This window comes from Alexandromys fortis, unplaced genomic scaffold (assembly GCF_014885135.2).
Source record: "Alexandromys fortis isolate MF-2015 unplaced genomic scaffold, M_Fortis_MF-2015_v1.1 scaffold_318, whole genome shotgun sequence".
NCBI classification, from domain to species: domain Eukaryota; kingdom Metazoa; phylum Chordata; class Mammalia; order Rodentia; family Cricetidae; genus Alexandromys; species Alexandromys fortis.
Window position 1 is genome coordinate 442,588 of NW_026068194.1, and position 12,453 is coordinate 455,040.

A 12,453-nucleotide genomic window follows, 5' to 3' on the forward strand; every position below is an offset into this window, starting at 1 on the left:
TATTTCTAAACAAAGGGGCAAATATTTAAAATGTCCATTTGTATTTTCAAACTGCCGTACTACAACAATTCATACTACAGCTAGCATGAGAGTGCATTTTCTCGGCTCCCGGTGAACAAGGTTTAACATTCTCTTTCATCTCTGCCAATGCGATAAACTCGAAGCAAAATCTCATTGTTTTTACTAGAATCCCTTTGATTAGCAGTGAGCTTAATCATATTTTAGAAGCCTGTTGGCCGTTTTTCGTCTCTTTTGTAAAATGCTCGCTCCCGCCATGCCTTCCCTTCCCCCACCCGGGTGTTCGTTTTTCCCTTTTTGCTTTGTCAGAGTTCTTTACTATTCATTTTTCGTCCTTTGCAGGGGGATCGGTTCAATTCAGGCTTTCATCCTTTCACTGCCTCCCAGATTGCGAATCCACATTCTCCATTGGTCTTTCAGTGGCTGCTAAAGAAGCTGCCTCCCTCTTCCTCCTCCCGGCCTCCTCCCTTCCCCCTCGCCTCGCCTCGGTCCCCAGGCTTTCTCTTCCAGCCTCCTTCCTTTTCCTTCTCTTCCCCCTCTCTTTGTTTATTTCTCTCTCCCTCTCTTCCCCCCACCACCCCGCCCCCCTCTGCAGGGCAGGAGTTTTGCGCTCGCTCGCAGAGCGACTGTCGCTGGGCTGGCGCCGCGTCAGCAGGGGGCGGGGCCGGCCGGGGGCGGGGCGGGGCGGGAGCGCGGGCACCGCAGCTGCAGGAGTTGCTGGGAGAGCGCGCGGGCAGATCACAAGGCGGCGGCGGAGAAGGCCTGCAGACCTGCTCGCTCAGCTCTCGGCCTCGGCCTACGCCAAACCCTGTGCGCATCCGACGATCGGGAGCCGCAACCTCCATTCATCTCTGAGGTACTGTGTTCCGCGCTGCTCGCGGGGCCGCCCAGTCCGCTGCTGCGGCGCCTCCTTCCTTCCTTCTTCCCTCGCGCCCTCTCGCTCGCCAGCGCCTTCCCTGCCAGCCTGCGTCACCGCGGCCGCCATGGCTGAGAACGGCGAGAGCAGCGGCCCCTCGCGCCCCTCCCGTGGCCCTGCTGCGGCCTCAGGCACGGACCCTGAGCCGGCCGAGCCCAAAATCATCAAAGTCACTGTGAAGACTCCCAAAGAGAAGGAGGAGTTCGCGGTGCCCGAGAATAGCACCGTCCTGCAGTTTAAGGAAGCGATTTCCAAACGCTTCAAATCGCAAATCGATCAGCTCGTGCTGATTTTTGCCGGAAAAATCTTGAAAGATCAAGATACCTTGATGCAGCATGGCATCCATGATGGACTGACTGTTCACCTGGTCATCAAAATCCAGAATCGCCCTCAGGGCCGGTCAAACACGCAGCAGCCTAGCACTACTGCAGGAACTTCCACGACCACGACCACCACCACCACCACCACCACGGCGCGAGCGTCGACCACGGGTCCCAGGAGTAACCCCACACCTACGGTCACAAATAGCAATCCGTTTGCATCGGGGACCCTGGGAGGACTTGCTAGCCTTAGCAGCCTGGGTTTGAGCTCGACCACCTTCACTGAGCTTCAGAACCACATGCAGCACCAGCTCATGTCTACCCCTGAGATGATGATCCAAATCATGGAAAATCCCTTTGTTCAGAGCATGCTTTCGAATCCTGACCTGATGAGGCAGCTCATTATGGCCAATCCTCAGATGCAACAATTGATTCAGAGAAACCCAGAAATCAGTCACCTACTGAACAACCCAGATATAATGAGGCAGACTCTCGAGATCGCCAGGAATCCTGCCATGATGCAAGAGATGATGAGAAACCAAGACCTGGCTCTCAGCAATCTCGAAAGCCTCCCAGGTGGCTACAATGCTCTGCGGCGCATGTACACTGACATTCAAGAACCCATGCTGAATGCCGCACAGGAGCAGTTTGGGGGTAACCCCTTCGCCACGGTGGGGAGCAGTTCCTCCTCGGGGGAAGGCACCCAGCCTTCCCGCACAGAAAACCGGGATCCACTGCCCAATCCTTGGGCACCACCGGCTACCCAGAGCTCTCCGACCACCACCACGACCACAAGCAGTGGCAATGTGCCTGGCAGCAGCTCCGCTAGAACGCTCAACGGGAACACCGTGGCAGCAGCTAGCTATGTTGCTAGCATCTTCAGTACCCCGGGAATGCAGAGCCTGCTGCAGCAGATAACTGAAAATCCCCAGCTGATTCAGAATATGCTGTCTGCACCCTACATAAGAAGCATGATGCAGTCGCTGAGCCAGAATCCAGAATTGGCTGCCCAGCTGATGATGAGTAGCCCGCTGTTTGCAGCAAATCCTCAGCTGCAAGAGCAGATGCGTCCGCAGCTTCCGCATTTCCTGCAGCAGATGCAGAATCCAGACACACTTGCGGCCATGTCAAACCCGAGAGCAATGCAGGCGTTGATGCAGATCCAGCAGGGGCTACAGACACTAGCCACTGAAGCACCTGGCCTCATTCCAACCTTTGCTCCAGGTTTGGGGTTGGGAATCCTGGGAACCACCCTAACCCCTGTGGGCCCAGTCACTCCCATAGGGCCCATCGGTTCTATAGTTCCTTTCACACCCATAGGCCCCATTGGGCCTATAGGACCCACTGTTCCTGTAAGCTCTCCTGGCTCCACCGGCACTGGGATCCCCACTGCAACCACCGTGACCAGCTCTGCACCTACTGAAACCATAAGTCCAACTTCAGATTCTGGTCCCAGCCAGCAGTTCATTCAGCAGATGGTGCAGGCCCTGGCTGGAGCGAATCCTCCCCAGCTGCCAGAAGTGAGATTTCAACAGCAACTGGAACAGCTCAACGCCATGGGCTTCTTAAATCGTGAAGCAAACTTGCAGGCCCTAATAGCAACAGGAGGCGACATCAATGCGGCCATTGAGAGGCTGCTGGGCTCTCAGCCATCGTAATTACATTTCTGTACCTTGAAAAAAATGTATCTTATTTTTGATAATGGCTCTTAAATCTTTAAACACACACAAAATCGTGCTTTACTTTTATTTTGATTCTTTTAAATCTGTCTACTTATAAATCTAATACCATGCATTTTAAGGTGGAGTCCCTCCCTTCTTTCCTTCCTGCTCCTCCTCCCGCCACCTTCCCTCCCACCCTCGCCCTTCCCTTCCAGCCTGCCCTCTCCCCTCTTTGTTTCCTTCCCTCCCTCCTTCATTCCTTCCTTTTCTTTGGATTTTCTTCTTCTCTGATTTGAATGGTGGGGATCAATGCTGTTTCACTCAAAGGTGTTGCATGCAAACACTTCTCTTTATTCTGCATTTATTGTGATTTTTGGACACAGGTATCAGCCTTCACAGTTGGGTGAACAAGTTCTGTCCTACAGATGTCCAGTTTATTTGCATTTTAAACATTAGCCTATGATAGTAATTTAATGTAGAATGAAGGTATTAAAAACAGAAGCAAATTATTTGAAGCTCTCTAATTTGTGGTAAAATATTGCTTATTGTGACTTTGGCATGTATTTTTGCTAGCAAATGCTGTAAGATTTATACCATTCATTGATCGTTTTTGTTATTTGTACACATTACAGTAAGCACAATTGGAATTGTACATCTAGAAGTATTACTGTAGAATCTCTGAGCAGAATATGTGTAACCAAAATAAGAAAGAATATAAGAAATACTCCTGAAGCTAGGTATGTCTCACAATTTTGTAGAGTCTTACAGCATATTTGATAAATTTCTCAGTGAAAATGTTGGCTAGGCAAGTTCAGTTAAAATATAGTAGAAATGTTTATCCTGGTTTCTCTAAGTATACATTAATTGTGCAGAAAACTTACAGTGTAACATTGTGTCAACAGTTGCAGATTGATTGTATATGACCTTAATCTTTGTGCAGCCTGAAGGATCAGTGTAGTGATGCCAGGAAAGTGCTTTTGACCTAAGATTTCCTCAGCTTCTCCCATGAAGAGACCCTAATATGCATTTTGATTTGTAATTGGAAATGTAACTTTACTGGAAGTGTCATGTGGTGTCTGCATTACTTTTAACTGCTATGTATACAGGAAAGTGTATCTTTTGACTATCAGTTATTTCTCTTGTGCACAGGGAAAAATGCATTAAAATGACTAAAAAAATAAAAAAAATTTAAAAAATGTCAAAGCTGTTCCTTTTTGCCTTTTGGTTCTAGAATCCCCTCCAGAAGGGTTAGCTCTCCCCACAGGTATTTATTTAACAATGCTGCTCTACAGGAAATTCTTTGACATGCAGATTTACATGTTCTAATTATTGCCCCCAAAGGTTAACCAATTATTAATTATTTCTTCACACATTTGAAATGTACATATTCATGCTTTGTTTTATACTTGAATTTTCTTTAGTTCCACTGAATTCTGTAGGCCTAGCACACCAGTCTGAGGTGGGGCTATGACTTCATATGTTAGGGTATATCCTGCTAGTGATCATTTTTGTATTTAATTTTTCTGATGTTTTTCATGTTTATTTTATTTTTCACCGGATGAACGTTAGCGTTAACAGGCTTCCCTCAAAACAGTACATAGAGAATTTGGCTGGGTTTATTTTAAGTGGATAGAATGTGGAAAACTATAGTATTCCATTGTTTTCTAGAAACATTTGTGGGTTTATTTGGTTATTTAGTTGGGGTGTGGGCTACTGGGAGTATTTTTTAAAGCAGGATCTCATTGACTAGTTTTTTATATCTTTTGAGAGAATTTTATTTAAGTCCTGTCTATTTCCTGATAATTGTATTTTTAGGTATTACACTAGGAAGCTCATTGTGCTACTAATAGGAGCTTCTAGTATGTTAATGCCATTTTTATTATACAATTTTTTTTCAGAAATTTTAGATTAGCAATTCACCAAGACCTATTTTATAAAATTCTGTTGGTGTTTTCGAGTTTTTCCTGGTAAGCTGCTCTAACAACGGTAAGTTGAATGCCCTTTTTGTCAAGTGTATAGCATAGGTACTAATTGCATGTACTGCATATTCTATAGTAGTACTAAGTCATAAAGATGAGAGTAGCATTTTGGTTTTAATTTTTTGCTTTAGCCAGAATGGGTTTGCTGCAGCAATTCTGTTTTGTGAAGAAACATTTCTCTGGGAGAAAGCCAGTAAGTTTGCAAAATTCTGTATACTTAATTCCTGGTAAGATTCATTGTACAGTAAATATTGGCCATAATTATTTTTAAAGAATTTCTTTTAAATGTACCTAATAACATCTGTCCCATCCACGTTTCTCAGAACAACAGCTTAGGAAATGGTGATCAGTTATTTCACTGCTGTGTGGTACTGGGTGTTTGAGATCTTCACAGAGCTCGCCTGCAATAATAAATTTAAGATTTAATGAAGTGAATGATTTTAGAAGTAAATATCAAAACGGGAGGCATAGAAAATGGCAGTAAATCTGTCGCCACATAAGAAGCTGGATGTCATCTGAGGCCTGGCTCAGGCAATTAAACATAAATTTATTTGAAACATTCAAGGAAGAGAGAATCCCTGAGCTTTGTCAAATGTATATTTTAAAAATTATGCTGTGTAATTCGAGAAAAGATCTGTGTCTTTATTAAATCCATGACTTCTCCCACATTTTAGTTTATTAATTTAAAAAAAAAACCTTTAAGTTGGCCTCACTTTAAATTACTTGTAGCTGTTATTCTCCTTATGAGATATATTCCCTAGTATTTTATTGCAGGTTTTTTTATAGTCTGTTTGTATTTTGGGTTCTTTCAATGTGTGACCAATATATTCACCTAGTCACTATTGAATCAAGAAGCTATAGCCTGAATGACTATCCCTCTGTGCAGTCACTGAGAGTCAGCGCTTCCGGGAGTTTTCTGGGTGGCAAATGCCTGTAACTCAACAGCGTGTGGTAATGAGGTGGGAGCTTAAGGCAGCAGCAGTCCCAGCAGGAAAACGTCACCATCAAGAGAGCTTCATCACCAAGAAAACTGCTCTTTTGCGCCTTTGGCCTCTACTTCATGTATACACAGGTATATGTACATACACACACACACACACACACACACACACACACACATGCACACACTTCCATTTATGGTGAGCGGGGACACACAGGTTGTAAGGACAGATAACATCCTGTTGGTGCATCTAAAGGGACTCTTGTTTCTGATGCAGACCTCCATGTTGAGAAACCGTGTCCAGGAGAGAAGACAGTCTGCTCTAAATTGTGTCAAAACAGGAGCATAATGGAGTAATTGTTATCAGGGCCTACCATAGGGATCAGACACGTGACCCATATGGGTTTCACATTTACAAACTGACTCAAATCTATCCTCAAATAAGTAGTAAGTCCAGCCAAATAGCTAGAGTTACCTAATAAAAGATGTTTAGCGTAAATCTTAATTTAGCAAAAGTAAAAAGTTTAAGTGCTGGTAAGTTTGACATTTCTAGATTGATATTGATACTGGGAGGCATCAATAAGAGAAGTTAAATTTCCTTCAGCTTCTAGTCTCCTTGTTCAGTCCTTGTTCTTTAAGTTAGAAATTCCTAATAGGTTTGTGCCATCAGTTTTTTAATCTGTCAGGCTTTCATAGAACTTTCTAAGGTTGGTAATATACTTTAATATGACCCTATGAACATAATTCCCAGAAATTCCTTGAGAGTTATGTTGCCCTTTTTGTTTTGACAGGCTTTGCTCAATTTTTGTTTCAATCCTTTTTGTCAGTTTGTTAGAGGAAGAACAAGATTTAAGAACCTGTTCTTATGAAGCTGTCTTACCAGAAATCTGTTGGGACACTTCAGGGAAAGGCAAATTTATAAAACTAGAAAGGAGAAAGATGATTTGTCAGACATCAAGCACAGACAGACCACACACAAGAAGGAGCAATTTTATTTCAAGTGATGTAGGTGTTTACTTAGGCTTTAAAATTTAGGGTTGGACCCTCACCCCAAGATTTGATAAAAGCTCTTTTAACCAACAAAGTTAAAGGTTTTTTTAAAAAGTCAACCTTTGAAAAAGTTTTTTTTTTTGTTTTTGTTTGTCCCAACATCCAATGGCAATAGTATTCAGTAAATAGGAATTGAAGCATATAGCTTCAGCTGTATCTGAGCACAGACAGGCTGGAGGCTTTTTAAGACAACACATTCACAACCCAACTTCAAAACTTCTTAGACCAGAGGCTGGGGTCAGTGGGTAAGAGCACCTGCTCTGTAATTATAAGGACCTGAATTGGAATCCCCAGCACTTACGTAAAAGCAAGACATTGCTAGTGTATGCCAATAACCCTAGCAATGTGGGCTGGGGACATCCCAAAAGCTTGCTGGATACCAGTTTGTCCCAAAGGTGAGCTTCTGTTTTAGTGAGACCTTATCTCAAAGCAATAAGGCAGAAAGCAATTGGAAAAAAAAAAAAAAACACCTGATGCCTTCTCTGGCCTCTTATTGGCTTATGTGTACCTGCACACTCATGTGTGTATGCATCACACATATCACACACACACACACACATGCACGCGCACTTGCGCGCTTTATGGGCTAATATGCATATTAGCAAACAAGCTAATTTCAGGAAAATATTCTATAGTGTAACTATTAAAAGAATTACTGATGAGCACGATAAAGAAGAAATGTTCTGCCTTAACATGGACCTCATAATACCATCTTGTCACATGTTAATTTCTCTGTTACACTGGAATAGCAATAATTCCCAGCAAAATCACTGCTATGTTCAATTATCATAACAACTTTATAAGATAGTACCATTTTTTATGTTTCTTTGTTTACAGATAAGGCTAGGTAACTTTTAAAGGTTACATTGCTATCAAGTGTCAAATTCCAGATTTAAACCAATTGTGAGATTCCAGAACATTTTCTTAGCCGGTTCGGCACACTGCACTGTGTTAGGTCTATTCATCTGTCTCTAAATCTATTCATCTGCCGGAGAGATGTATAGTTCTGTATCAGGTGGCCTGGTGGTGTTCAGTAGGCCCATTAACTCTTGTTAAATAAATACATCTTTGCTGCTATTTACCCTGGAACAGGTTACATAAAAATGCACACATGAGAACCAACTTTGTCATAAATGAAAAAGCAATTTAGAGCCCTACCTTTCTGACATTTGAGTTAAGATAATATTTGAAACTGCTTTTTAATAACGTCTGTCTACAGTGGCCTAATCCATGTGGTATATCTGAAGTTGGCAGTCATGTGGGCTCCCTTGTGCTACAGCTAGCTGCTCTGGAGGATGTCTACTTTATGGTGAGCTGCTTCCAGAGAGCTCAGGAGACAATAGCAATTGTGTACCTCACTGAGGCAGTTGACAGTTCCTTAAAATATCTTTGAGAAGAGAATGGAATAGCATGCTAGATCAGTGGTTCTCAACCTGTGGGTCATGACCCCTCTGGGGGTTGAAAGACCTTTGTACAGGGGTCACGTATCAGGTATCCTGCATATCAGAGATTTACATTACGATAAACATTACAGTAGCAAAATTACAGTTATGAAGGAGCAACGAAATAACGTTATGGTTGGGGATCACCACCGCATGAGGAACCGTATTAGAGTCTTAGCATCAGGAAGGCTGAGAACCACTGCTCTAGATGATAACTACTCTGGATGGACTGTGTTCAAAAGTGTGCCAATCAATGCTGATAGAGGTTTCCTATCCCGCTGCAGATGTACACAGAAGGCAGAGTAAATGTAGCTTAATGCTACTAACAAGAACACAAGAGAGGCTGGAGAAAGGTTGAACCTCGTAGGATTAAATTGAATAGGATCTAATATTCATTGCTACTCTTTTCAGAGTTGAGCCACCAAGACTAGGTGACTATGAGGCTTGACAGGGGCATATGTGAAGAAGATTCTGGTTTTTATGTACTGTAAGTTCAACCTGAGCTAACTGTGTGAAGTTACAATGCAAACACATGTAATGAAAATTTCGACTTTGTTAGAAGAGGCACGGTGCCCAGAACAAAGAAAGTTTTGTTCTGTACTTGATAGTTTATGTGGAAGACAGGGTCATATCAGAGTGCTACAATTAAGATGTACACAGATAACCTGGAAAGTGACCAAGATGGTGAGTGGGTTACACACAGATACAACAGTTATTGAAAAGGTCAGGGATGCTGAATGCTTTCATCTAAGGAGATTGTGTGTAACTTCAAGTAATGGAAGGCTCGCCATGTAGAAGAACCGTAACATTTACTTGTAGTACCTCCAGAGGACAGATTAATTCAAATGAAACAAGGAATCTGAAATTTGGCTTGCTGTTAAGGACTTTGTAGTAGTAATCAAAGATGCCTTCCAAGCAAGGTCTGCTTAAGCAGAAGCCCACTTTGTTGAAACAGTTAAGAATAGTTTCAGGTATCAGGTACAACTCTGGAGTAGAGAATCTCCAAGATTCTCTCAGTAAAGCTGATCTCCTATTGGGCTTTTCAGCTTCTCACTGGTACTGAGAAGGTCTGGAAAGAAAGTGATTCTTGTATCACGTCATGTTATGAATATCTGCATTTTTTAAATTTATTTTATTTTTATTTTTTATTTTTATTAAAAATTTCTACCTTTCCCCTCCTCCCATTTTCCTCCCCATCCCCCCACTTCCCCTCCCTCTCCAGTCCAAAGAGCAGTCAGGATTTCCTGCCCAGTGGGGAGTCCAAGGTCCTCCCCCCTCTATCCAGGTCTAGGAAGGTGAACATCCAAACAGACTAGGCTCCCACAAAGCCAGTACATGGAGTAGAATCAAAACCCAGGGCCATTGTCCTTGGCTTCTCAGTCAGCCCTCATTGTCAGCCACGTTCAGAGAGTCCGGTTTTATCCCATGCTTTTTCAGTCACAGTCCAGCTGGCCTTGGTAATCTCCCAATAGATCAGCCTCACTGTCTCAGTGGATGGGTGCACCCCTCGTGGTCCTGACTTCCTTGCTCATGTTCTCCCTCCTTCTGCTCCTCATTTGGACCTTGGGAACACTGTCCAGTGCTTCAATGTGGGTCTCTGTCTCAGTCTCCATCCATAGCCAAGAATGTTCTATGGTGATATACAAGAGAATATCTGCATTTTATAGTTTACTAAATGGCAATGTAAAAGTAAGATGCACTACATTTATTGATATATATGATTTAGGAAAATTCATTACCCATTTTCTTTTAAATGCTGTATCTGAGAAAAGAACTCAAACTACATATTCTTACCCTGAATGTCATAAACTGTTAAGAGCTTAAGAGTATAAAATGGGAGGGAATACTTAGGTTAAAGGACTGTGTGTGTGTGGGTGTTTGATCTAGTCTTTTTGATGATATTCCCATATCCTCTCTCATTTGCAGTAATGCTTAAGGTGGCGCAGACGCTGAGAGTGGAATGTACGATATAATGGCAGAAGGCATTTTTTAAAAAAAATTCCATATATAATTTCTTGGTTACAGTGATCTATTTAGAGAATAAAAACTGTTGTCTTTTCCTTACATAGCACCAAAATTATTACATGCAATCATCTTAAGATTCTAAGTAACTACACTTTGCCCTAGGATTCTTTTTTTTTTTCTTTTTTGAGACAGAGTTTCTCTGTGTGTAGTCCTGGCTGTCCTGGAACTCGCTCTGTAGACCAGGCTGACCTCCGAACTCAGAGATCTGCCTGATTCTGCCTCCCAAGTAAGAGCTGGAATGAAAAGTGTGCGCCACCTAAAGAACCTGGTGAAGAGTATCCTAGAGTTAGTGACAAGACTGACATTCACATCACATGACCCTTATTTGAGGAATATGAATTGAATTTTAAATATTTGCGTGCACGCGTGTGTGTATGACAGCTCAGTGTTCTGTGCACATTCGTATTGGTGAACTACCCTGATACACGTCCCCATAGGTTTGGCTTTCTATATGAGCCTTGACCTGGGTGACCCCTTTGTTACTAGAAGCCATAAGGAAATGGTCTTGCCTTCTTGCTTTACTCCATACTTTGCCTGTGTTCATAAATATAGCCCTCTATGTAAATGGCTTCAACTCCTTTGCTTTCCTTTTACAAAAATGACTTCAGTATGGTTTTCAATTTGCACAGGAAAATGTTAACGTACTATACTCTAGAATTCCCCTAAATTTTGTACCTAATTTCCCTCTATTATTATCGTTTTACATTGCTTGCTGTGGTGTATGTATTATAATGAATGAAGCAAGTTGGTAAATTATTATTCAGTCCACATTTAGTCCAGATGTCCTTAGTTTTTACCTAATATCTTTTTGCGTGGTTCAGCAATTCATTCAGGCACCACATTCTATCTATTCGTCAAATCTTCGAGCTCCTCCTGACGGTGGTAGTGTCTCCATCGTTGCTTGTTTCTGGTGACCTGATAGACTTGAGGAGTGCTGGCCAGTTACTTTCTCTAACATCCCCCTATTGAAACTTCCCACTTCTTAAATATAACTTCAGCAGCACAGACACTGAGAGAAACAATTAATAAATGGGACCTCCTGAAACCGAAAAGCTTCTGTAAAGCAGAGGACACGGTCAACAAGACAAAATGACAGCCTACAGAATGGGAAAAGATCTTCACTAACCCCACCTCAGACAGAGGTCTGATCTCCAAAATATACAAAGAACCCAAGAAATCGCTCATCAGAAGAACGCATAATCCAAAAATAAAAAAAATAAGACATAATCCAAATAAAAAATGGAGTACATACCTAAACAGAGAACTCTCAACAGAGAAATCTAAAATGGCTAAAAGACACTTAAGGAAATGTTCAACATCCTTAGTCAACAGAGAAATGCAAATCAAAACAACTCTGAGATTTCTTTAAAAAAATATTTATTTATTTATTATGTATACAATATTCTGTCTGTGTGTATCCCTGCAGACCAGAAGAGGGCACCAGACCTCATTACAGATGGTTGTGAGCCACCGTGTGGTTGCCAGGAATTGAACTCAGGACCTTTGGACTGGCAGGCAATGCTTTTTTTGGGGGGGGGGCAGGAAAGGATTTATTGGTCTTACACTTCCACACTGCTGTTCATCACTAGAGGAAGTCAGGATAGGAACTCAAGCAATGTTAGAACCTGCAGGAAGGAGCTGATGCAGAGGTCATAGAGGGGTGATGCTTACTGGATTGCTTTCCCTGGATTGCTCAGTCTGCCTTCTTATAGAACCCAGGACAACTAGCCCAGGGATGACACCACCTACTTTGGGCTGGACCCTCTCCCATTGATCACTAATTGAGAAAATGCTTTACAGCTGGATCTCATAGAGGCATTTCTTTGATTGATTTGAAGCGTCTCTGATGACGCTTGCTTGTGTCAAGTTGATTCACAAAACCAGGCAATAGAGCTAGAAGTTCTTCTAAAGGCTGTGTGACAAAAGCATACCATTCTACCCAAGCATAGATGAATAACTTTATGCACTGAGTAGATTAAATACCTAGAGGGAAGGATTACTTACAAGAAGATGGTTGAGTTGAGGAGAGCTGCATATCTGAAAAAACAGCGTAGATGTCAAGCCAGGATTCCTGCTCCCCTAGATCCCTGCATTCAGTTAAA

At 42.5% G+C, this 12,453-nt stretch overlaps 1 protein-coding gene across 1 annotated transcript; it reads left to right on the forward strand.

Moving 5' to 3' along the window:
- The first annotated feature begins 752 nt into the window (after positions 1–752).
- Ubqln2 (ubiquilin 2) lies at positions 753–4,118 on the forward strand. Its single transcript, XM_050129668.1, has one exon. It carries the CDS (start codon positions 1,002–1,004, stop codon positions 2,910–2,912), a length of 1,911 nt encoding a protein of 636 aa, XP_049985625.1. The 5' UTR covers positions 753–1,001; the 3' UTR covers positions 2,913–4,118.
- The last annotated feature ends 8,335 nt before the right edge of the window (positions 4,119–12,453 follow it).